The 27609-nt window shown below is 38.4% G+C and overlaps 2 protein-coding genes across 2 annotated transcripts in view; one reads left to right on the forward strand and one right to left on the reverse strand.

Moving 5' to 3' along the window:
* Positions 1-5324: 5324 nt before the first annotated feature.
* Positions 5325-24578, forward strand: LOC117301741 (adhesion G protein-coupled receptor L1-like). Its single transcript, XM_033785765.1, has 17 exons — positions 5325-5409; positions 8749-8956; positions 9661-9848; positions 13866-13952; positions 14663-14734; positions 15158-15421; positions 16394-16507; positions 17669-17775; positions 18824-19045; positions 19506-19574; positions 20384-20519; positions 20801-20920; positions 21357-21429; positions 22068-22170; positions 22854-22909; positions 23003-23114; positions 23955-24578. Exons 1-17 carry the CDS (start codon positions 5325-5327, stop codon positions 24144-24146), a joined length of 2208 nt encoding a protein of 735 aa, XP_033641656.1. The 3' UTR covers positions 24147-24578.
* The window catches only part of LOC117301343 (GPN-loop GTPase 1-like), a 54239-nt gene continuing 50973 nt past the window's right edge, over positions 24344-27609 (reverse strand). The window contains exon 13 of the mRNA XM_033785256.1: positions 24344-26475. The gene's annotated coding sequence lies outside the window, so the exon portion shown is untranslated. The remainder of the gene's footprint in view (positions 26476-27609) is intronic.

Consider the following 27609-nt stretch of genomic DNA (forward strand, 5'->3'; position numbering starts at 1 on the left):
TCAACTTTATACAGTCACAGAACGAATATCAAAATGCACGTGTTGCATATTGATCTATAGTAAACACTTTTCCTGTAATTATTATACTTCGTTTATCGTAATGAATAGTCGTATATAAAAGCTACACCACAATAACATAATAATTCATTACGGTGGCCTTAAACGAAGGCGGGATGTCGAGTTCATGACCAGACTAACTTGTGTCCCGAATCATGAACAAAGATTAAGACGTGTGCCCTAAAACGTTTACATTGGCGCCAACATTCACGACTTGTGCACAAGTTGTCAATTTTACACGCCAATATCTTCGACAAAAATTGCCCCCTCTTGCTCTTGAGTTCCAGAGCAACGTAGTGAACAGAGGCTGCGTAAAGGCTGGCTATCGATGACTCGCGAAAGACTTGGAATGTACCAGTTTAACTTTTTTTAATAATTACCCTCTGCAAATAGCAAAAATAATTCCCCCTAGAGCACCCCCATACTTGTATGAATTTCCAAAACCCGGGCGCAAATTATTTGAAAGCACAAATGCCTTATACACCTTATAGCTCGGCAAATAGGACTATAGTTTTTCTTCTTCAAAATTAGGGTCAACATACCCCATGTCACAATATTGTGCATTTTTGTGTTACTATGGACCCTTTTTATTGGGCTCTCAGATCTGTCTGGTGCAAACTATTTTGAGGGTACAAAATATTCACGGGGCCGTCGCTCTGTTTTTTCCCCATTATTTTAGTAAGTGCACCCTTGAACTTTAGAATAAAGTGCGCCCCCAAGAGTTTAACTTGCAAAATTGTAACTTCACGTATGCTTGAAACGTGAGATTTTCACAGCAACATTTTCTCACGTTCGCGTTTTTGCTCGCGTAACGTGCAGCTAAACCTCCCTAATATTGGCACGTCAATTGTCATGATTTGGAACACAAGTTCGTCTGGTCATGAATTCGATATCCCGCCTTTGTTCAAGGCCACCCTAATGAGCAGTTATGTTTATATTTGTGAGGTTGTGTTGTAGCTTTTATGTACTTTACCATTCATCACGATAGTCACAGATAGTAAGTATAAATTACAGGAAAAGGTAGTACTAAACAATATGCAACACGTGCATTTTGATATTCATTCTGTGACTGTATAAAGTTTGACGTAATCTCACAATAGGCTACCATAAAGGGGTTTAATTTTACAACTAATTATTTTGAGAATGTTATAGATGAACTGTGTATATTTTAATAGGCCTACTAATCATAAACCCGCTAAAACATGTTTTACGAGTTAACACTGTAATGGGATTTGTTTTCGGTTTATGCTTACATTATCTTTATGCTTTTTGTTATCATTGCATCCTTTTAATATGTAATTTTTAATGACTATGGTTATACAATGTTACAATTTCATATTTCTGGACAGACTCGATGATTGTTTTGGAAGTATATTAGCAACGACAGTAGACGGTTGCATGAGTTTGTTGGAAACAGAGTTAGTCTTATTAGGCGGTTAACTGATCCTGATCAGAGGCATCACATCGATGGCAAGTCTAATCCAGCCGACTTAGTGACGAGAACGCAATCTCACTTGAATTCAGATGACGTGGTTCCGTGGTCCAGATATTTTGCATAAATATAAACATGACTGTGAAATTAGCGAGAGTAGGTCGAGTGACTTTGCAGAAAGTGATCCAGAAGTTCATAAGTCTTTTTCATTTACAGCTTTTGGAGTTGTTCACTACCATGACTGAAGATGTTTGTGATTTGGGTGTAGTTGTCGCGCATGAATAATCCCTTAGATCAAATTATGTGTCCATACTCCTCCTGGTATAGGAAGAAACGCGCTTTGGCATGGTGGTTGAAATTTGTGGTGTATCTGAAGAAGGTTATACACTCATATAAACCAACTTACAGTTGAGGAAATCAGCCGTGCTAGTGAAATCCTTATCCGCAGGGCTCAATCAGATTCATTAAGAGATTGATAGATTTACGAAAGGGAAGTTTGTTAAAGGATCTAGTCCTCCAAGGACACTTAATTCATAATATTTAGATGATCATGGTCTGCTTAGAATGAGAGACCGTTTAAACGACGAAGACAACAATAACAAAAACTCAAAAAATTATTTCGGGTAGCCATGACACTGTGAGAAATAAATGTGTCTGATAGGCATAACTTAGCCCATGTTGATGTTGAATGGGTGTTAGTGATGGTTCGTGGAGAATTTTTGATTATAGGTTTTCTTGGTAAATTTCGGCAAATGAGCAGCCAATTTAACCATTAAGCTATTCTTTTACGCGCGAAAATAGAATGCTACTGAAAAGGGTCATTCGATTTCGTTTTATGATTAGTCAAATGTAATGTTGCGTCATTCGATTTAACAAAATAATCATTCAATTTTCACGCATCGACATTGATGTTGTTAGAGCCTTTCATGTAAAAGTACGGTAAATCGGAAGTAAAGCGCTTTTGGTGTTTGTTGTAGAGTGAACGTTCTAGTTATGTGTAGTTTAAACTTAGTAGTATGTATGCGTATTTAGTGTGGTTTGTATTCATTACGTGTATTATTGCAGTGTGGAGTATATTTCACCATTGATCGGGTTATTATTTTTTCGGTATGTATGCGGGGAGGGGGAGTGTTATCTTCATTGATAAGGTTTCTTTGTTTTTAATCACATGACCAGAGTGGTATGTCGTTATCCTACTTAGCATATATTGTCTTGCTTTGCGCGCCATTCATTGCGATTCATTGTTCATTATAGCTTATTGTGTGTGGGCGCAAGTCATGAGTTCAGCCAATCATTTTGCGGCATGCGTTAACTGTGCAGGCTGTGGGGGATTTACATAAACTGCGCCAATAAAGTATCTAAATATTTGTGCAAATGGTCAGATATATCGGAACTTCAAATAGTGTGCAACAGATTAGCAAAGGCTTTGTATGTACGACTCCGATCGTTTCTTATTCCGTCCTTTAATTTTGTTGTTGTATAAGTTGTCAAGTATTTACAGACAATGTTTCTTTATCCGTCATCCAGAATCATGTTCCTGCTATTCATATATCAAACGATTTTAAAAATATTGAAATAAGAAACTGTGCAATTGATGCAAAACAGAAAAGCAGTTCAGACGGAAGTATTACTAATCATAGATATGGATTTGTCTTATTAGAAATAGAAATAGTTGTCTTGAGACTAAAAGTATTTCTAATCACGTGTCGGTCTTTTTATTGACGAACTTGGATTTATATTAATTTGACTAATTTCTTCTTACTCGTCAAACAGATGAGAATAAAATATTTGATTAAATACACAATTTAGGGCTATTATATAATGGCAAGTATAATTCTCAACATGGAGTGTTTTAAAGACAGTGGACACTATTGGTAATTTTCGAAGACTAGCCTTCACAGTTGATGTATCTCAACATAAAATAACAAACCTGTGAAAATTTGAGCTCAATCGGTCGTCGAATTTGCGAGATAATAATGAAAGAAAAACACACTTGTCACACGAAGTTGTGTGCTTTCTGATGCTTTCTTTGATTTCGAGACCTCAAATTCTAAACTTGAGGTCTCGAAATCAAATTCGTGGAAAATTACTTCTTTCTCAAAAACTACGTCACTTCAGAGGGAGCTGTTTCTCACAATGTTTTATACCATCAACCTCTCCCCATTACTTGTAATCAAGAAAGGTTTTATGCTGATAATTATTTTGAGTAATTACCAATAGTGTCCATCACTGCCTTTAAGAGAATTTCAAGAAACGTTTGGTTACCACTCTTAAATTAATGGCAATAAAATCTTTTGGTTAGAAGCATACAGCAGATTTCGATATATAAAGTGTTTTGTGAAATATTTTACTTCGAAGTAATGTCGTTATGGTGAAAAGATATAGGTTTATATGCCCCGAAATTTGAATCTGAGAAGCGTTTCTGTCTGTAACGTTTCTCAGATTGTGTATTCAAAGTACGGATTTTTCTTCCTGCGCGTGGACGCATAACTGCTTCGGATTTTCGGCGCTGCTTCAAAAGCTCTTTATTGTCACAGGTTAGTTCTTATTGTATTGATTCTACATTATATAGCCTTAAAGGGAAGGTACACGTTTGGTAATTGTCAAAGACCAGTCTTCTCACCTGGTGTAACCCAACATAAGCATAAAATAACAAACCTTTGAAAATTTGAGCTAAATTGGTCATCGCAGTTGCTAGAAGTCTTTTATTATTTTAGTGAGAAATTACCTCTTTCTCAAAATCTATGCTACTTCAGAGGGAGCCGTTTCTCACAATGTTTTATACTATCAACAGCTCTCCAATGCTCATTACCAAGTCAGTTTTTAAGTTAATATTTGTTTTTTGAATAATTACCAAACGAGTACCTTCCCTTTAAAACAACCGAACGACCAAAGGTATACATTGACTGACATCACATCATATTAAATTCATGTCTTGGGTTTCAGAAGTCATATTTTCAGTTGTCATGATTGTTTGATGCTATAGGCCCTATTTTAAATTATTTTCGAGAGAACTGCCTGATTTTTGACGCAGGGGGCGTCACATGTTTTAGGATCGACATATTAAGATAATTAAGACAGATATTCCTACAGATACAATTTGACAACAAAGGAAGGTGGTTAAATAATGACGAGTCATACTATAATAGTTCTTGGGTCATGCTGTACTTTTTGTCTCTCAAAAGGTGTTTTTATCTTCTCGTGGGCGGGGCAAGAGGGGGAACTGATAGACTTTAAGAAAACGAGGGGAAACAATACATAATTTCTAAAAGACAGACTGATCGCAAACCAACTCATCTTGACCAAAAAAAAAAAACCCACCAAACCGACGGTTTGCGATTGAGTGTGAAAGTTTATAACTGATGAATAATTAACTCCATGAATACTAATGAGGCTAGTGCCGAGAGAAACAGGTGTTTTTGAGATGATGGGGTTTTGTGTAACTTGACCGATCGACGGAAACACTGCTCCGAAGGACGAGCATTATTCTCATATACTGTAATGCACGACATGTCTCAGGCTGACAACACGGCAGACGGTTCTACCCTCAGACACACAATAAATTCACGCGGGAAAAGAGACAGCAATCTCCTTTTGGTACAAAATCAAAATTTCCTACCATTCTCTTCCACTAATTAACAGCCCCTGGTGCCTACTGATGGATTCTTTTCAATATTTGAAATGAAATCAAATGACTCTTTGTGTCAGACACAAAAACAGGGAGTAAGAAAGAGAGATTTTTAATGCACTTTTGTTGTTTGTTGTTGTGGCATCAGTGACGTTCTCTCGGTATCTTAGCTGCTACTAGCGACAGACCAAGACGAGTGTTTTTAGGATGCCGGACAACGACGCGAGAGGTAGAAGGGTAAAGTCACTTTGGATGTGGGGACTTACCATCGTGGCTAACATCGCAGTTACCGGTAAGATTCTCTTTATTTGCCCATTATTTTTAACATGAGATATTGGAAACATCCCTTACACGATGGTGAGCAAGATCCGTCCGTAGTGGCGTCTCAAATTGCTTGTATACCATGTGTATTTTTCAAACAGGTTTTTGGAGTTTTTTACTATTAAGAGACCCGAGTTATGAAATACCTTGTACGGGTTTTCAAAGTGCGATAGTAAATTTTAGTTATTGGAAGAGTTCATTCATTCCAATCCTCTCCGTTTGATCAAGAAACGTATCATAAAGGGATGATGCATCATTGTTATAATGAAGAGTTCATTAATTCCAATCCTCAATCAAGAAGCATATAATAATAAAGAATATTTATAGGGCGCCAAAATCCACCAAAATGAGGTGTTCAGGCGCACAGGAGGGGGAACCACACACAGCAAGGAAAATAAGACAAATAGACCAGTTACACATAGGCAAGATTAAACAAAGTGGCTTTCAACTTAACCTTGAAAGTATTGAGATAAGCAATATTGTGGATCTCAAGAGGCAAGTCATTCATAAATTGATACATCAATAGTTTTTGGAATTAGAGTGTAGGCCTATATCATTCCAATCCATCTAGTTTTTAAGACACATTATCATGAAGGGATTGTAGGCCTATCATTGGCACAAGAAGACTACATTAATTCCAAATAACTGGGGTTTTGTTTAGACATAAGGAATGGTATACATCATTGGTTAGTTTAAGAGTTCATTTTGTTCACTCCTCTATAGTTATCAAGAAAAGTATCATTGGTTTTTGGAAGAGTACCCTATTCATTTCAATCCTCTAGTCATTAAGAAACATTCCCACACAGACCTACAGGGATGATACATTGTTGGTTTAATGGAAGAGTATAATTTCAGTCCAATCATGTATAGCTTTCAAGAAACACATCAGTAAAAGGCAGTGGACACTATTGGTAAATACTCAAAATATTTATTAGCATAAAACCTCACTTGGTAACGAGTAATGGGGAGAGGTGGGTAGTATAAAACATTGTGAGAATTAGCTCCCTCTGAAGTGGAGTAGTTTTCGAGTAAGAAGTAGCTGTCCACGAATTTGATTTCGAGACCTCAGATTTAGAATTGAGGTCTCGGAATCAAGCATCTGAAAGCACAACAACTTCGTGTGACAACGGTGTTTTTTCCTCCATTATTATCTCGCAATTTCGACGACCAGTTGAGTTAATATTACCAATAGTGTCCAGAGTCTTTAAACTAAGACAACACTACCACACCGGGTCTTTTCAGAGCCAACACTCCCTCAAAAGAGATAATTATATTAAAGCATAAAGCATGCATGGTTTTTACAATGCAGCAAAATTTTCTTTTTAGTATTCAATATTCAATATGCGGGTAGTTACTTTGTAGTTACTTCTTATTGAAGATAACACTTAACACAAACTCTTACGATTGCTCGTTAAAGGCAGACACTATTGGTAAATGTCACTAGCCTTCTCACTTGGTGTATCTCAACATATGCATAAAATAACAAAACTGTGAAAATTTGAGCTCAATCGGTCATCAAACTTGCGAGATAATAATGAAAGAAAAACACCCTTGTCACACGAAGTTGTGTGCGTAGAAAATTACTTCTTTCTCGAAAACTATGGCACTTCAGAGGGAGCCGTTTCTCACAATGTTTTATACCATCAACCTCTCCCCATTACTTGTTACCAAGAGATGTTTTATGCTAATAAATAGTTTGAATAATTACCAATAGTGTCCACTGCCTTTAAAATATTGTTTGTTTAATGTCTTTAAAATACTTCAAGTATTTTTATTACGCAGACATGACTTTTACCTAAATCTGCATTCATAATGAGATGCATTTTATATAATAATCCTTAAAATAAACTGATCAGGTGTCAACCTGTTCTTAACCAATCATTTAAAACACCTGCTATAGGTTGAAACCAAGGCCAATACCAAGAGCAAACTGTAAACTACAAATTTGACGGTATTTCTATACGTGTGATACGTGCTTTCACACTGGGTATTACCGTATGTTTGTTTTATTTGCATTATGATCTATAATAAGGTTCACTGTAACACAGTGATGTGCATGATTAATCTCTGGACCCAATTTCATAGAGCTGCTATGATAAAAACAGGATTACCAACCAAATTTCCATTTGTTGTCTATTGCTTGTTACTGGTACTCAGCTGGTGTTTGCTTGTCCTGAAAATCAAGTTAAAATTTGGTTGGTAATCCTGTTTTTATCAAGGAAGAAATTTCATGATAAGCAAATTTCTGTGCTTAGCAGCTCTATGAAATTGGGCCCAGGTCATTTCTGCTAGGGCCGAAACGTAAGACCATTAAAAACTATTTGTGTCCCTATACATGACATATTATGTCATTTTGGTCTGCTGTGGGCAAAACATATAAATAAATTTGTTAAGCAAATAAATTTGTTAAGCAAATAAATTTATCATGCAAATACATTTATTAAGCGAATCAATTGAGTATGCAAATCAATTTATTAAAACCCAAATAATTTTATAGAGTAAATAAGTTTATTATCTTCTGCTAATAACCCTATAGTCCGTTACACTGCCAGTACCAACTGGCTGATTAAGTTTTTTTTTCATTACTCTGCGTAGGAACTCAGTTAGAATCTCATTTCCCCTGACTTCTTATAGAACACGCTCGAGAAACATATTCAAGTACGAGTGGCAAGGGCAAGGTCGTTTACACACTGTATGTTTTACAACACTAAACAATCATGACTCCAAATAGTTTCCGACCGTGTTAGTTTGCGACGTAAAAGAAAACCGTGCCATGTCTAAGCACATATTGTGTAGATCATTATATTCTACTTGTAAAACATCTATCTAATCATGCATTTTATAACAAACGGTTTCAAACGCTTTTCGAAACCAACTCACCCAATCAAAGGCAACGTGTTCCTTCAGGATTCAGCAATTGTTTTCTCTCTCCTCCGAATTGTAGAAACATTTTACGAATCCATCTAATTTTTCTAAGCTAACTTGGACAGATTCAACTTGTTAGCAAATCGCATATTTTGTCATGTTTGAGTTTCCAAACACAACTTAAATTTACCCCTGCCCTCTCTTTTCGGCTGGGTTTGAGAAACAAGGGGTAGCAAATTGTATATCCGTCTCTTTTCAGCTGAGTTTTTGCACATAATTCTTACATTTTTTTCTCCCAGGAATATTTTATGAAGAAAAGGTGCATAATTTTAACGATTTGAAATTAACTTTAGGAAAAGTTGCTACTGTTATAAACTTACCTAAAAAGTGACCATTTTAAAATCGTAGTTAAAAATGAACCTGTTGTATTGTGTTCGCCCCACAGGACCGAGTGAAAATACCACATATCCCAGTGCTGCCACCATTCAGACCACACCGGCAGCACCCAAGTGTCCAGACGGTTGGATCGAGCAGAATGAGAGGTGTTATAGTCTGTCAATAAACGATTCCTTATCGTGGCCCGAGGCAAGACTAGCTTGCCAGCAAACACCAGGAGGAGACCTATTAGTTTATAATAGTACAGAAGAAAAGAGGTCAGTTTATATACCGTTCGATTCAATTATTTGCTTTTAGTAGTTCCGTTTTTTTGCAGATTTGACACCAAAAGTCAGATTTTAATTTTAAATGTCAAGTATAGATAAACCACAGAGGAAACTGACTGGGTAAGTTGATAAATAGTTTTGGGTTATTTGAAGAAAAATTCACTGGAGCGGGTTTTGAACCTTTTGTTGGCGGTCTCCATATTACATTTATAGTCAGTAAGGTTTATTGTTCGCGGGGGGGGGGGCAGTCAGTGGCAATATAGCTACGGATCACACCCCCAAATTACGATACAATCTGGGAAGCGGCAACCAGGGGGGAAATAGCAGGGGGTGGGCAGGGGGTCCAGAGGCGGTAGAGGCCCGACCCAACCTGGGTGCACCCGTGATACCATTTGCATGCCTACATCCTTGCTGGTGGAGGGATAACCCTCAACATGCGTCGGGTTGCAGTTGAATTGGGTCGATAGCCAAAATCAGTCAAGTTTAGCCCTCACCTTGAAGTGGATGTAATGATGTATGGCGATCTCTGCAACACAACACTCCAGATTCGAGCACACAACTTAGTGCAACCAAACAATGCTCTCCAGCTTCTTCGTTAATAACAAGATCAAGAGGTGCTCGGTCTAATAATCACAAAATTTCCCATGCATCCCCCCTCAACCCCCCCCCCCTCTACTCCCCTCTCCCCACTATAGTTACATCACGAAGCTGATTGAATGTCCACCAATTGACGGTGAACCGTCCTATGAAAAGCCTACCAACCTGTGGATTGGTTTGTACAGAGGCTGCGCAGAAGATCCTAAGATATTTCAGTGGGTTGGCGGTGTGGATCTCTCGGACGAGTTGAAGAACTGGGAGGAAGGACAGCCAGATAACTTTTTCAGTAAGACCCAAAACTTCCTGTTAATTAATTGTTTCTAAGGAAAAGCAGAAATTAAACAGTTTTTGTTCTATTCATGTCCAGACACGTTTGTGTTTCAGCCAGAACTGAAAACAGAATTTGGCACTTTCTTTGAAAACAGCTATGTCTTTAGCACCACGAAAAGCCTGGAGACGAAGTGCTTGCTGACTCTATTTAAATTAGACGCAGGCTTGTTTATGTAAGATGTTCTTGTGAATCAGGCGACGATGGTTTTTATAATATAATGTTTAATTTTGACTTCTACAACATGTTTCAATTTTGATTATATCTTCAAAACTATGAAGATAAAGGATATCATTTCATATCGCATGTTATTTTTCACACTGCTTGAAAGCATCAATACATCGTGTGAATGCATGAGATATCACCATAATAACACAGGTCAGTTGTGAGTATCTAGAAACACGACACAGTATTTATTGCAGGGGGTTTACGCAGTGTTAACATTCGTTTGCACATTATTGACACTCAGTTATCTTGTGTCGGTGTATGAAGTAACTGGCTTAGAACACAGTTAAGTTGAACAAGATAACACGACAACGCAGTTCCAACGTACTTCACATGACCGTGGTGTTTCTACAGTGTTAAAATAGAACTGTTGCTAAAAAAACATATCTAAACGCACACACTCGTTCATGCACCAACTCCAGTTACCATGTGAGTGCATGTTAAATCCGTGTTTGCACAGTGTAGTATTTGTGGCACATGTAAGATAGCTTTATAGAAAAGTACTGGTAAGTTTCGAGCGGAAATATAATACACGCACAACTATATCACATGGGTTTGCATTATTATTACATATCCTCACTGCTGGTGATTTCACGGTGTATCAGTTTTAAACACTTAACTTAACACTTTGTGGAGTCACGGCACATGTGAAATAACATTAAGCAACGGTAAGTTTTTAGCGAAAACACAAGACACGCACGAAGATCACTGTGTTTCTTTTCATGGTGTCTCACCCTCACGCAGAAAAATAACATTGCATGGTTTGGTTACTCAAAACACTCGTAAGTTCCGTAAATGTGGACACGGCGTAACGCACTTTTTCCAACTGCTGTGTTTTCACGGTGTAATAAACTCTCACGCACCTTTCTAATTATAAACGCAGTATTAATTCAGCACGTTTAGATGATTATGAAGCCTAGAGCAATGGTAAGTTTAGAGAGGAAAACTGAACACAAGCATTTATACCACTTCGGTGTTTACGCGGTGTTTATGCGGTGTTACGAATCACATTAAAACGTGCGTTACACTGCCAGTAAATAAGACTAAAAGCATTTTTTTTTTTTTTTACCTTGTGTACGAGTTTATTAAAAAAAATTAAATTTTCCATGACGTCTTGGAGAATACGCTTGAGAAACAGAACTTAATATTTGAATGGCAAGGGCAAGGTTGTTTAACCGCTGTTTTTAACAACATAGACTGGCGCTGTCTCAAATTACGATTGGTTTTTAGTTATTCACGTACTTTACTTTGGTCGGTTTGTGAATTCATTGCAGGTGATTGCATCATATTTAACCCCACAAGGTCAAACAACACTGACGGAAGCCAGGCTGGTATCTATGTCATACACCACTATCAATTCCTTTTTCGATTTATTTTCCCTATTAAAACCATTATCAATTCCCTTTTCCGATTTATTCTCTCTAAACCATTATGAATCTCCTTTCCGATTGATTCTCTTTAATAGTCTATTACCAATTCCCTGTTCCCGATTTTTCTCCATAAGCAAAGTATCAATTACTGTACTGGTTTATTCTCCATGCGAACCAATACCAATTCCCTTTCAGATTTATTCTCCCTATATAAACCATTATCAGATCCTTTTCCTATTTATTCGCCATAAACATCAATCAACTCACTTTCCCTATTTATTCTCTTTAGGCCTATCATTTTTGTTCTGTTCATTAACTTATTTCAACTGTTTTTCTTCCTTTTTTAATATTTATTTTAACCCTTTTTTTTAACCACTAACACGCGCTTACACTACATAAAACTTTGGTGTTTAATTTTTTCCTTTTTTTCTACTAATATCACTTTGTCAAATATGATCCATAACTTCACAACAGTGCATCACTAGTTTTAATTACTCCTCTAACAACATTTTTGTTACTAACTAACATGTTGTCACTTATCCTAACTGTTTTATATACTTGACTACTTCGATAAGTAATACTTTTATTAATGTATTAGTTTAGCAATTTAATTCAAAAATCACATTTCCCCCACCTTTTTCTGTTACTATTCAAAAGTAACTATTGTTTAAATATTGTCTTTTTAGTTATAAATTGTGATCAATTTTGATGAAAAGTGCTCTAAGATTTATTCGAATCCCGGATTAGATTTATTAATACACATCCGAAGGATATCAACCATAATCCTAAACCCGGAACCACAAGGATCGTTACATCACGAGCCCCATGGCCACATTGCATGGCTCTGCTAACCGCTGAATTCTGCGCTTACGATCACCATTCTCCGCTTACGTGCAAGCGCCTTGTAAGCGTAGAATGACTAGTAACGTGGAGTACGCACGCACATAAGCCACAATTCTACACTTACCGTAAGCGGAATCCCCTGCTTCCGTAAGCGCCGATTCCTTGCTTACGGTAAAAGCAGAGCCATGATATTGGGCCCAGTTCTGTTTGAAAGAAAATTTCACAAAGCAGTAAAATTCATCGTTTGTCAGTATTACCATAGTGATTTGTATTGTGACATCAGACTTTGTGCCTTTATATTATTTACGATGGGTTTGCAGTAAAAGGGACACGTTGCCTTGGATCGGGCTAGTTGGTCTTTTGAAAAGCGTTTGAAACCGTTTGTTATGAAATGCATATGGTTAAATAGATAATTTTAAAGTAGAATATAACGATCCACACAAACATGCTTCGAAACTGCACGGTTTTCCCTTTACGTCGCGTACTAACACGGTCGGCCATTTCATGGAGTCAAAATTTTGACTCCACAAAATGACCGACCGTGTTTGTTCGCGACGTAACATGATAACCGTGCAATTTCAAAGACCAACTCGACCGATCCAAGGCAACGTGTTCCTTTAAGAGCAATCATAGCTCTTTGTGAAATCGTGCACACTGGTTTGATTTCCTTTGTAATACAACGAATCAAGTACCATGATAATGTACCGATCATTAAAACAGATAACGAATGTTGTGTGGACATACTGGCCTGTGCACTAAAGACATCCGGGATATATCGAGACGAACAGTGCCTAAAATCACAAGGCTACATCTGTGAGGCACCGATAGGTAAGACATCCTGAATGGGCGGGGCGATGGTGTCAATAATAGGGATGGACACTTCGCTCAATCTAGGGGACAAGACGGTTCCAATGTATCGACCTGGTTCCTCCTATCAGAATGTGTGAGCGTGAAATCAGACTCTCTGCTTCTTCTCATCCCTACACTCTTGCATTAGTGAGATGTAGAACAAGGAGCCATTCCAACAGCTTTATTCCACGTACTGTAACACGTTGGAACTACCTCCCTGGTGCATGTTTCTCTCAATCCTACAATCTAGACTGTTTAAAGATGAATATTACTTCCTCCTTCAGCTCCCCTTAGTTATTTTCATCTTTAAGATATTATTTCTTCTATATTATATAAACCCCTTTCTAAGAAGAGCTTTTAGCCTTGTCTGTGACCAAATTAAACTGTTCTAAGGCTTCCGCCCAGGTAGTGGTTAAAAAGCAGGACAGTTCTTCAGAACTGAGAGGTTTCCAGAATTCCGAAAATCTACTCCGCAGTAGTAGAATATAACCAACGCAGTTCTCTAAAGAACAAAATCTATCTGGCAAATACTACCGAAAACCAAAATTGATTGATCCCTCACCATGCAATGCCTCAACTGCCATTATTAACTTAAACATGCATGCACAAATGCTGTTTAATGGGTGACCCTACCCTCGGCTAGGGACCTTTTGATTCACTTAAAGTTGTTATTACCATTAATTCTTAGAAGCACCACCTGAGCCATCACCGACGCCCTCACCGTCGAGTACCATGGAACTATTCGCCTTAACAACCACAGTGCAGATGTTATCAAGTAAGAACGTGCAAGATCTAAAGATACCCATTAGTTTAAGAAAAAAAGATGTAATTAAAAGAAATTTGTAAGCCCTGAATATTAATGCAAACATCCCCAAAAGACTGCTAGACTAATATTGTGTGTAAGCCCGATGCGATTTTGAAACTGTGAATTTGAAGGGAATGCCTTTGTATCAAAAGTGTTCGATAAATCGCAACAACGGTTCACGGCAACCAAAAAAGGTTGTGAGTTTTTTTTTTTTACAACCATAACGCAGTTATTATCACAAGTCGTGGCCGAGCGGTTTAGAGCACCGAACTCAAGCTCTGATGTTTCTGATCAGCAGAGTGTGGGTTCGGGTCCCAGTCGTTGCACCTGTGTCCTTAAAGTACGAATACTAAACCATGATGTTGCGTCCTTCGGATGGGAAGTAAAGCCGTTGGTCCCGTGTGTTGTGTATTACGTAAAAACAGTGCATTTATCGAAAGATGAAAGAGGTTTGCCTCGGTGTTCCTGGTTTGATTTTCTGCATATTGCGCCACAGCACCTTGTAAACCATTACATGCTACAATGTAAAAGGAGTAGATCTCAAACTTCAAATGAAGCCCCACTTTCCTTGCAGGAAAATGAATGTTGAAGCGCCTTGAGCGTCACTGAGTGACTGATTTAAGCGTTATTATAAGAAGCCAATATTATTATTAATATCTAACTATTGTGATTTTCTTCAGCTTTTGTCGCTGTCGTTGAGTCAACCACCTTACCACAGCCGACTCCGACACCAACGTTCACAACCACACCAGGTTTGTCCGTGCAAGCTTCACTCGCGAGTGACGTCATGCTCCAGCCATCTTCAACACTTCCCCCCACTGGAGCGTCGTCATGGCCCCGCACATCAGATTCTTTACCATATTATGATCAGTCTGAAATTCATTCTGACACAAATTTACTCTTTTCAACCCAAATATCCCCAAGTCCATCTCCGTCATCTCTCAGCACAGATGGTGTAGTTATGACGTCATCTTTCGGCACAGATGATGTACTTATGACGTCATTTTTCAGTCAAGCAAATACAAATAGTTATTACTCCTCGTCTACATCTGTGACCATAAACTCACAAGAATCATCATCATTTTCATCCAAGCTAATTTTACTAACAAGTTCTTCCTCTTTTCAACCTTCGTCAAGCCATGTTTCTACGTCCATATCAATCCCTACTACTTCAGCAACTAACACTTTGCTAACATCCCATAACACACAAAGCATACCTACCATGTCATCCTCTACTAATATATCGCCAAGTCAGTACCATAACTTGCCCCATACAACTCAAGATACAACTACGCAAGTACCACAAACAACGTCTGATGACGTAACAACAGATGATCCCAGAACAACCAATCGTGATGGCGGATCAGTCACGACAGAAACTACGTCATTGGCTCCTCCCATAACCAGCGACCAATCAGGTTTTAGTAACACCTCGCCCGGTGAGTGTCAGCAAACTTGTGACCAATCAGCTCGGTGTTTGCATGAAAACCTACGAGTGGTAGAAAGAAGCCCCAACGTGATTGGTAGACGTTGCATGTGCATGACACACTGCGAGGCCTGTACAAGAAAAAGGCTATGGTGTTTTTCTTTAGCTCAGGATGTTACGAGAATTATTTGTACCTTTAGAAAGCACAGCATGTCGATTTAAAGCGACTATCCACCCCTATGGAAAATGCATGATGAAAGGTACCCCTCAAACAGGCGCAAACAATCGTAATCACTGAAAATGCACACCCTGCATGACAAGCACCGAAGACCTTATGCTTTGACGTCATCAAGCCGCCATCTTAGTAGTAGTATTAGGCTACAATGCCAGATTATAGAACACTCAGCGCACATGTCTGAGTGGTCAATGAGAAAAACTCATTTTGACCTCTAGGCGAGGGCGCCCTATTTCGAATGACGTCATGTGCAGAAGGTCTGAACACATTCGCACTTTAGTGGTATAAATATTACACTTTGCACGCACAGTACTGCTTCCTCACAAGGATCTAGTTTATCAAACGTGTTGTACAGTCTGTCTCTTGCCAACATGTTAATGATTTGTACATAGAATGAGTGTATGAAAATAACAAAACTTTATCACCATTTTCTCTTTGCTTGCTTTGATTTTTGTTACCTACTTTTACTTGCTGTATTCAGTTCACCAAAGGATTTAATGTTCATGTATCTGCCTACTTCCATACGGCTTAACAAAATACTACACACTTTACGGGGCGCCGTAGGTATAGAACTCTTTCATAGGCAGTGGCAAGGATTTAAGCCCAGGTGTTTATTTCATACTTAACAAAGAACTCCATCTACTAACATTTAAAACTTAAAATTAAGGTGTACAAAATATAACAACGAGTTCGTTAAAAGAGAAAAATAACTTTGAACTAATTCGCAAACTAAAAATACATTTTTAACAGTTATGACTACGACTACACCGATTATGTGCCGAGCTGAGATTCTAGACGCACTGGAGTGGGCAGAGACGATAGAGGGCGTACACGCCGTTCAAGCGTGCCCAGAAAATCCTTTTGGTGCGTATGAAATAATGGTACACCATGTATTACCGGGGAACGATAAAGTCAAACCGGTACAGCAACACCCTTAATGTTGCGATATATGGTCTTATATAAGTTGCGACATGGCGGCACAAAGTTCTTAATGATTCGTTTGATCATTGATGCCACTGAATAATAATAATAATAATAATAATAATAATAACCCGTTTTTGTATAGCGCTTTTCACACCCGGAGGGCGTCCCAAAGCACTTCACATTATTACCCCTGGTCACTGGGCCTTAATTCACTCCTTAAACCATCTCAACTCCCTGGTGGGGAGTATGCAGCCTGTGCAACATTAATATGCGCTACTCGGCTAAATCAATCACAAGAACCATCTCTGTCCTCACAGGTACCCATTTACCCCTGGGTGGAGAGAAGCAATTATAGTTAAGTGTCTTGCTCAGGGACACAAGTGTCATGACCGGGATTCGAACCCACACTCTGCTGAACAGAAGCATCAGAGCTTGAATTCGGTGGTCTTATCCGCTCGGCCACGACACCCCACACTAACAAACGTGGTTTTAAGTTTACCCAATCAAGTTGACAATATTATACAATTTTTCTTTCACAAAAAGCTTACCAAAGTGGATACAACGGAACAAGGAATCAGTTTCAAGAGATTTCCAACATGGCGGCAAAATGGCTTCAGAATCAAAAAATTCATGAAATAAAGCTAGCTATTTATGTTCAGTGTATTACCTGCCTTCAAACTTGTTGCCTTTAAACTTAAATGGCCAAACCATATTTTGCGGTCGGGTGGTCGTAGTGTTATATTATTTCCTCGCCTTCCACCTCTAGGACCCCGGTTCGAATGACGTCAAGGCACTATTATGTGCAGATTTGGTTGTTAGTCCATGCTTGAGTACTTGAGTTTATATGGAATAATTCTCTATGGTCCTTCTCCCTAAAACATCTGAAACAAAACGTATCTATTCCTGGTAAGGAGACAGGAACCCACGGTCCCTAATAAGTCCTTGCTGAATACATCTCAAGCAGTTTGTTTTATGTAATTAGCTAGTCTTTAGGTGCTACCCACTACCTTCCTCGTTTTATCTAACCGACTGACACGGCTATGTTTAGTATTATCTACCAGATTATTAATGACATCCATGCATAAATCATTGACATTGCAGCTGTCGTCACACGAGCTTGTGTATTGATTTCCACAACGTCTGCAACATGGAGGCAACCTGACTTCAGAGATTGTCAAGTTCCAACAACTGGAGACCTTCTAGAAAGGGTAATTTATACCTCTCAGATAAAATGTCAACTTTAATATTCATGGGGATTGATTGAGCGCCCTTATGCACCATTGGCACCTTTTTACAATTCATTTGTGTGTAATGTGATTTTCAAGTTTATATTTCTGGTCCAAAAATGTATTTTATTTTTTACTTCCTAGCACGACTTTGCTAAATATGTATACCCTAGACCCCTTGTTATGCAAATGTAGTTCCGTCACAAACAATAGGAGAGACCCAAGGTGGGTTCACGTCTAAATAATGTATAATTAGCCCACTGCCAACCATCATAGCATATTTCATGCTTTTACCACAAAGTGCACAATATTGTTACCTTAGCAGCTGCACTATTTAGGTAGATCTTGGTTTTACACAAAATTTTTCGTAACCACTATATATACTTATTGAGAACTTCTATAAACGCTTCAATGTCAACATGACAAATAGGGAACTGTATGGTAATGAAACAAAACTATCCACAAGGTGACTGCTCTATTTCATTTAAGTTAATTTATTAATTTCACAGTTAAAAATACTGTACAGACAATAACAACAGTACAGAAAACAAAAACATGCACATACAATAATTATGAGAAAGAGTGAGAAAAATAAGTAGCACCCCTGATGGATTTTAATTCAGTAAACTAAATTACTATCGAATTAGTCTCCTGATGCCACAATTTATAAAGAGACATGTTCTGAAAAGCTCTGTAATTTATTCGACAGGGTAAGGGGTTTGGGTAGGCCAAGTATATGGCCATGTCACATTTTTACAGGCAACTTGGAGGCATGTACAAGGATGGGCAAATCTCATCATTATTCCGACATTGGTCGACTAGAGAGAGAGAGAGAGAGAGATAAACACTTTACTGATTTTCATGCTCTATGGAACCTGTTTAGTAGAGATCATCATTTTACTACGTTAGGCTTTTTGCAAATCTGAGGAAAGTTCAATATTGAGATGGAAGGGTTACTTCGAAAATTCATTTGCTTGAATAAACAAAAAGGGTTGAAATACACAGCTTTTGTTTTATCTCTTTCAAACAGTTGACATACATGTACAACTCGCCTACTGTTGAGCCCGGTGACGTCATCAAAGCCAGCTACCAGCTATCGCAGATGTTGGCGCCCCCTACGTCCGACGATGGAAGCGCACAGAGGAATCCTGCTGATGAATATTCATTACTGGTCGAGTCGTTGGAGATGTTGGTTGCTTTACCAAGTAGACTCACTGAATGCAGGCCTAGTGATCTTAACAAGTTCGCTAACGTAAGAGACATTTAATGTCAGCAGCGTGTGGGTTCAAACCCCGGTCGTGACACTTGTGTCCTTATAAGCACGACACTTAAGACCATGATTGCTTCGTCCTCCTTTGGAATGGACGTAAAGCCGCTGGTCCCGTGTGTTGTGTAACGCACGTAAAATAACCCAGTGCACTGTCGAAAGGGGAAGCAGTTCGCACTGTGGTTTAAAATAACTTATATCGAACAAAAATAGGGTTCGCCCCGGTGTTCCAGGTTAGATTGGCAGCATATTGCGCCACCGCACCTTGTAAAATCGGCCGAAGATTCAAAATAATCCAATACTTAGACAATTTACTATAAAAACAATCCGTTAAGTGAATAGGTGGTATGCAGAATAAAATCACTTGTTTCCCTCGGTGCAGGAATATATAAACAGTGCCCCTATTCAGTTTGACATAAATACTCTATCTTCTTTTTTACTACAGTCCATCCTACAGGCAGTTGACAACATGCTACATCCAGATAACCTTGCCATATGGATTGGCAGTCCACAGGTATAGCCCCACTTAACCCTGTTCACACGACGGAAAAAACCTACGTTCCTGGTGAAATGTTTCCAATGTTTATAAAACAGTTATTTAAAAATGAGCTTCATGTGAAATGACAGCAATCTTTAACACGTTCTTCCTCAAAGTCCTTTTAATTCACAGGACGGAAAAAACACAATTCCTAGTGAAATGTTCTCAATGTTTGTAAAATATTATAAAAATGAGCTTCGTGTGAGGGGACAGCAATTTTTTACTTGTTCTACATTCCTTGCAAAATGTTCTCACACATTGTTAGCTTTACGATGCCCAACGGAAGATTTAAAGATGAACCAAAAGGGCCTTGTCACACGAGGCAACGTTTACAAACTACTGCAGTGCATGCTATACACGACCACTTCGATGGCACAGCAGAACATTTTCAATCATTGTCTTACGATCACCAAGAATAAAATGTGAACATTCGGATGAATGCATTTTCTTTGCTACAATGTACAATGGTTGCCAAATCTTCAACTCAAGTACCAAACGCTCTCCGATAAAGCATCCAGGTTTCCTAAGTTTAAGGCCCGGTCACACAGGCCTCGATAACGCGAATTTTAACAATGCACACCCTTGGTTGGAGTGGTTGAATGGGAGTGTGCGTCTTCTGCGTGGAGCATTTCAACCAATGCGTTCTCTTTGCGTCATTATCGTTATGTTTTCGTTATCCCCGCAGTGTGACTTGGCCTATGTGAGAGCTTTTGTATGGATACCCAGTTTTTAATCAACAATTTGATAAGTTTGATCACGTATTTTCCCGGTATTATTTTGTTCAGGTATCTGCTGATACTGTGCGCGTGATGGATGCAGTCGAAAGCTTCGCCGCACAAACAGCCACCGCAAACTGTAACCTCATTCTGACACCAGATGACGTCACAGTTCCGTCATTCGAAGGGAAATACGACAATGTCGGTAAGAATCATTGCTGCGTCCTTCGAATGGGACGTAAAGCAGTAGGTCCCGTGTGCTGTAAAAAGAAACCCAAATATTTTCTCATTAAACACCCTCGCACTTCAAAGGGAGAAGAGAACAGATTGACAGACCTACACAAATTTGGACACTGCACCCGATGATCAATGGGAGATCTTATGTAACACTAGGTAGAGGTGGCAAGGGAAATTCCAGTCTACTGCCACCAAGCGTCCCAATAATAACAATATTATAACTTTCTTATGCGATTGTTTTGTGTGAAGTCTTTAGGAAGTCAGTGGAGACAACGGCCCGTTTTGAGGGTTTGGCCTACACCGCCTCGTCACCTCGAGCATCCATTGTGCTACCTCCTGAAATATTCGATGACGTCACTGATACGCAAGGTCTAAATCTCTTCTAAACTTAACTCTCTAGAGATTGATTATTATGATTTTGCCCTTACGTCGATGTGTGTTAGCGCTGCATATACCCAGTACTTTCTGTGAAAAAAAAATCACAGATATTACTCGGGTGGGATTCGAACTCACGACCTTTGAAATTATAGAGTAAAACCAACAATCTAAAGACTGAAGTAGTTTAAGCCCAATGTGTCACGTGGTAAAAAATAATGTTAAAGACCAGTATCCACACTTGATGTGGCCCAACATATAGGGCATACATGAAATAACAAACCTGTGAACGTTTTAGGCTCAATCTGCTATTGGAGTCACGAGAAAAGAAGTTGAACAAATCCTGAAACATTTTCACTATTATTGACTAAAACATTTATAGTATTATTAAATACGAACATTTATTCCCTCATGTTTGTCTACCTTACAGTGACACTTCTGGTCGTGTTTTACCCAAGTATTGGACCACTGCTGGATGATGTAACGCAACCTGCGGCCGCAACGTAAGCACTTTTCCACTAAAACAATTTCGATATCGTCGGTATTTTTTGAAGCCGAAAACTATTAAAAATTTTCTATTAGGTTCAAATTGTTTCCCGTCAAAATCTACATTCCTTTTTATATTTCACGATTTTATATTGGGATTTAAAAATATAAACGCAACAACAGGCTTTGAAAAAGTTGTGCAGTCAATAAAATAAAACGTTTGTTTTTCACGGATTATTTTTTACTAATTCAAAATGCCTTCGAAACTATAAACGTAAAACAGGTTTTGGAAATGTTGTGTAGTTAATTACATAAAATGTTGTGTCGTATGTTCCTTTTTGGTTTTACAATTTCAAAATGTATTGCAAAACTATAAACGTAAAAAACGAGCTTTCCATGCAACTGGTGTTCAGTCAATAAAAAAAATAAAGTGTTGTCTGTTTATTCCTTTTTTAATTTTACAAATTCAAAACTGTCCACGTAAAAACAGGCTTTGAATGTGTTGTGCAGTCAATAAAATAAAATGTTTGTTCCTCTGTTAATTTTACAAACTCTTACTTCAAAACCATGAACGTAAACCCAAGCTTTAAACATGGTGTGTAGTCAAACAAATAAAACATTGTGTCTCCTGTTTGTATCTATACAGCATTGAAAGCAACCAAAAGGTGATGTCATCTATTGTGACGTCGACAGCCATCCACCAATCAAATGATGTGTTTCAGAAACTAGCCACTCCACTTTGCATAAACTTCACCAAGGTATAAAAAGTGATCTTGGAACATCAAAAGTTCAGGGCTGAAATTTGAAAATGTAAACATTCGTGGAACTGGCTTGCTGGCTTTTCTAAACTCAGAAGCTCAAAAATAAAACCACTCAGAAGGTTGACAGACTTTGTGCATCCCCAGAAATACAGAAACTACCGGTTTAGACACATTGTGGACCTTTTCTCTCTCACTTTGGTGACTGCTTTACTTCTTTCAAGGAAACTGACAGGCTTAAGGAGATTTAAAGAAAATATTTCTTTAATCAGGAAAAATCCTCATAAATCACCCAGAAATTGAGGGTTTTCTTTTGAAAAAAAGTTTGTTCCACCATCTTTTCTGTTAGTTTTAAGTTTGAACAAACCTCTGATAATTTCAACCAATGGGGTGCCTTCATTTGTAAATCTTATTTTACCCGACCAACCCACCGACAAAACATTGGTGGTATCCTCACAACCCAAAAACCTGTACCCTCACCACCGAACATTAGTTCAGTTCACTTATAGCTTGTGTTGATTTACTGTACAAACATGGCATGGTATAGAGGCACAATGAACGATATGTAATATTATACCTTTACTGATAAGCCTACCTCTGATTTTAGTTTAAAAAAAGATAATTTATTAATCAGTTAGGCCTCAATAAGCATTTTCAAAACGCCTTTTTTATTTTCTTTATAGACTGTTGCAACATTTGACAACGAAGAAAACTGTGTTTATCTTGGCCGTTCCGAAAGGTAAGCGTCTTAAGTTCTTTGACACTAAATCATTGCAACCTTTGAATTCCTGTTTTCATAAAACACTCTCCCCTTCACATTTCACCCCGACAGCGGCAAAAGCGAATGGTTAACCGACGGCTGTTGGGTGAATGAAAGAAAGAATGGGTCGCTCCACTGCTGTTGCAATCACATGACGTCTTTTGCTATCGTTGGCGCAACTGAGGTAGGTAATTATAAAAAAAAAAAAAATTAAAACAATGACTAGAGCAAGCTAGTCGAAACATTAACCAGTTAAGAACTCACTCCGCGGTAGTGAAAGTCCTCTCTCTCCACTAAAGCGAAGGTAGTAAATCCCCCGCCGATTTCCTACCGTCCGTCCAGGTTGTAGTTAAAAACCTGGACAGTTCTTTTTTAGAAACCGAACCCGAATTCCGAAAAATCTGCTCCACGGTAGTAGAATATAAAGCAAAACAAGTTCTCTAAAGACACAATCTACCCAGCAAGTAGATACACACATGGTGCTACCGCAAACCTAATAAACAACTAAAAGATGCATACAATTATAACAATTACAAGTTTTTTACAAATTGTTATTTATTCAATTACAAGTTTTCTATGTAAAAATACATTTGTACAAAGCCAAAGAGCCACTACAACCATCATCGAGAAACAATGCTCACAAGTTTCATTGCTAAAGAACCGTTTACAAATCTAGAAAACATCACTGAAGAAGTTGCCTCAACTTATGGTCACGAGTAAAAAGAAACGGCAAGGAACTCTCACAGAAATTTCAAAATTGTTTACAGAAGATTTTTTTTTACTTACAATATTATACAAATTTAAACTCAAGCAGTCAAAACTTGTTTACATATAACGCATACTTGTTAATGATTCTGATACATTCACAGTGGAGGTGTGTCCGCGCGATGCACAACTCTCAGCCAATCAGAGGTCTTCCTTTGAGCCTAGGAGGGCGCTGTTTCAAGTCTTGGCGTTCACTTCTGACTTAACCAGCTCGACTGCGGTTTAATTCCAGATTTGTTGACGTTATTTCTTCTTGCAGGTTATACAGCAATATCAACTTCTTCTTCTGACCTACGTCTTATGTTCAGCATCCTGTTTCATCATCTTGTTATCAACACTTATCCTCTTCTCAATAAGGTACCACACTATAAGTCCGATTCCCTGTCTCAATACAACGACAACGACATTATACTTTGTAAAGAGACAGACTACTTGTTTCCCTTTAGCCTAATTTTAGATGTCATTTGGATGCAATGGAAGGAAAGCAGGATTAACTCACTATAATATTTAAGTTTCACCATTTGTTTCCCTTGTTGAAGCGCCACAGGAAAATGTCAAATACTGTCTGAAGTTATGTGAGCAAGTCAGCTTACTCTATAGTTGGAATTACAAAGTTTGATTTATGTATACAATGTGCATATTTTTTTAATTTTTCCAAAAGGCATTTGAACTCAGCAGCATTGACAATTCACGCATCTTTAGCTCTCTCTATTATACTGAGTTTTGTCGTGGTGATGGCTGGTCTAGAAAGAACAACCAATCAGGTAACTGGTTAGATTAATAACAACCAATCAGATTCATTATAATTCCTGTCCAGAAAGAACAACCAATCAGGTTGGTTCTGTGTAGAAGGAACAACCAATCAGGTTGGTTCTGTGTAGAAGGAACAACCAATCAGGTTGGTTATGTGTAGAAAGAACAACCAATCAGGTTGGTTCTGTGTAGAAAGAACAACCAATCAGGTTGGTTCTGTGTAGAAAGAACAACCAATCAGGTTGGTTCTGTGTAGAAGGAACAACCAATCGGGTTGGTTATGTGTAGAAAGAACAACCAATCAGGTTCGGTTCTGTGTAGAAGGAACAACCAATCAGGTTCGGTTCTGTGTAGAAGGAACAACCAATCAGGTTGGTTATGTGTAGAAGGAACAACGAATCAGGTTGGTTCTGTGTAGAAAGAACAACCAATCAGATTGTTCCGTGCAGAAAGAACAACCAATCAGGTTGGTTATGTGTAGAAGGAACAACCAATCAGGTTGGTTCTGTGTAGAAAGAACAACCAATCAGGTTGGTTCTGTGTAGTAGGAACAACCAATCAGGTTGGTTCTGTGTAGAAGGAACAACCAATCAGGTTGGTTCTGTGTAGAAGGAACAACCAATCAGGTTGGTTCTGTGTAGAAGGAACAACCAATCAGGTTGGTTCTGTGTAGAAGGAACAACCAATCAGGTTGGTTCTGTGTAGAAGGAACAACCAATCAGGTTGGTTCTGTGTAGAAGGAACAACCAATCAGGTTGGTTCTGTGTAGAAGGAACAACCAATCAGGTTTGTTCCGTGCAGAAAGAACAACCAATCAGGTTGGTTCTGTGTAGAAAGAACAACCAATCAGGTTGGTAAGACTGTTTACAATACCTGAGATTGGAGCTTTCAGTTTGTGGTAAAGTTATTCACTACTTCTAAATAGGAGTAGAAAAACATAGAAATGGTTCCTTTAAGACTTGTAACAGTCCTCTGACTGTTTAGAACTGATTACTCTTGTTGAATGACAAGATGAAGACTGAAGCGAGCTACTAACAGTTCAGCAGACAATTTTGGTTTTTGTAGGAACAATTATAATGATTCCTGTGGAGAACCATAGGGACTTTGGTAATGGTTCCTGTAAAATATTTCAGTCATTTTTTGAGCACATTTTGTTGATTTAACTGTAGAAATATCACCATTTAAAATGGGATTTGAAGTCAAACAATGTCTCGACTCTCCCCTTGTACTCTTTGTCTGACCAATCAACAATTTGACAACTACAGATAAGGACTGCTACAACTCTATGATCTATAAGACTGATAACTACATTCATGATCTTCCATCACTACACAGACTTTATGCAGAATTCTGGCGATTGCTACTCACTACCTTCTGACGACGCAATTTCTATGGTCATTAGAGGGGGCTATTCAGATAGTTTTCTCGTCGAACATAGACCATGACGAGCAACGAGCCTTTAGTCTCTGGATCTATCATGTGATTGGCTGGTGTAAGTACAAAAAAATGGTACAAAGGAACTGATTTTTTCCCCTAGTCTGTAGCTGGTCGACAGGGCTTTGTATCCTTTGGCAATTTGGCGCTTTACAAATACAGTTATTATTATTTTATTACTATTATATTGTTAGGTTTTAAACCAAACCCTGATGTATGTATAGCACTGTAACTTCGGTACTTTCCCCCCGATTCCTTTGAAAAAAAAACCCACAGGCATATCACTTGGAAGGAATTCGAACCCACGAAGAACTCGTCGCTACCCCTTTCTGTTTATTCCCTTATTAAATTACACCTTTCAGCCAAAATATTTAATATTTACATTCAGGAAGTAATTTGGAGATGCTTTGTCTCTTCAATTGTAGTCGTTTACAAGTCAACAAACAAAGTTTCTTGACCTGAATTTCAGCTGATGTTTTTTTCTTTTGCTGTTCTTTTACCAGGTGGCCCCGTGCTTCCAGTTGGTATGTGTATGGCTCTATGGCTGGAGGACTACGGTGGACCCGATAGGTGAGGTTGATGTTATCTACCCTCTGGGAAAAGAACAGAGACATTGTAGCCATTACAACACATAAGCAAAAAAAAAGAGGGGGAATAATGACAACTTGAAAAGAGTTGAAACCAACGGTTCTTTTCAGAACCACCCCAACTTATTTAGAGATAAATTTAAAGATGAACCAAAAGGGCCTTGTCACACGAGGCAACTTTTACAAACTACTGCAGTGCATGCTATACATGACCACTTCGATGGCACAAAAGAACAATTTCAATCATTGTCTTACGATCACCAAGAATAAAATGTGAACATTCGGATGAATGCATTTTCTTTGCTACAATGTACAATGGTTGCCAAATCTTCAACTCAAGTAACAGGGCCAAACGCTCTCCGATAAAGCATCCAAGTTTCCTAAGTTTAAGGCCCGGTCACACAGGCCTCGATAACGAGGAAAGTTAACAATGCACACCCTTGGTTGGAGTGGTTGAATGGGAGTGTGCGTCTTCTGCGTGGAGCAACACATAAGCAGACAAAAAGAGGGGAATAATGACAACTTGAAAAGAGTTGAAACCAACAGTTCTTTTCAGAACCACCCCAACTCATGGTGTTACCGCACCCCTTTCCATTATGTTATTTCCACCATGCAAGGTTTAAAATCCTACCGAAAAGACAATTTGTTGCATTTATTTCAAAGGTACTTTTTGGTTAGTAGGTAAACAATCATAGTGTGAAGAGGCTGGCCTTTATTCACCGGAAAAAGGGCTATATATATATATGTATTTTTGTTAATAATTATTAAGTGAACTAAAAAAGAACACTTGTTAAACTTTGACATAAGGCTTTAACATTTGGTGAAATGTGTAAATATTTTCAAAATTTTGAACAGGTTTAAATTGTTGATGTAAATGAAGACCAGGAGAGGTTGAAATTATACAGTCAGTTTCTTTTTTTTTTTCTTTGACAGATGTTGGATTAGAAATTACGTTCTAACTGGATTGGTTGTCTCTATAGGTCTACCTGCACTGGTAAGGGATGGAGTCTTAATTACTAGAACATATTTTTTTTTACTTGACAATGTACGTCGGGCTGATGTTTAGAGTGAGCCCTGACAACGCAACTGCGACTGAGGGAAAACACCCCAAAACGGGCCGGTGCCGGTGCTTGCGTAAAG

This window comes from Asterias rubens, chromosome 17, assembly GCF_902459465.1.
Source record: "Asterias rubens chromosome 17, eAstRub1.3, whole genome shotgun sequence".
Taxonomy (NCBI): domain Eukaryota; kingdom Metazoa; phylum Echinodermata; class Asteroidea; order Forcipulatida; family Asteriidae; genus Asterias; species Asterias rubens.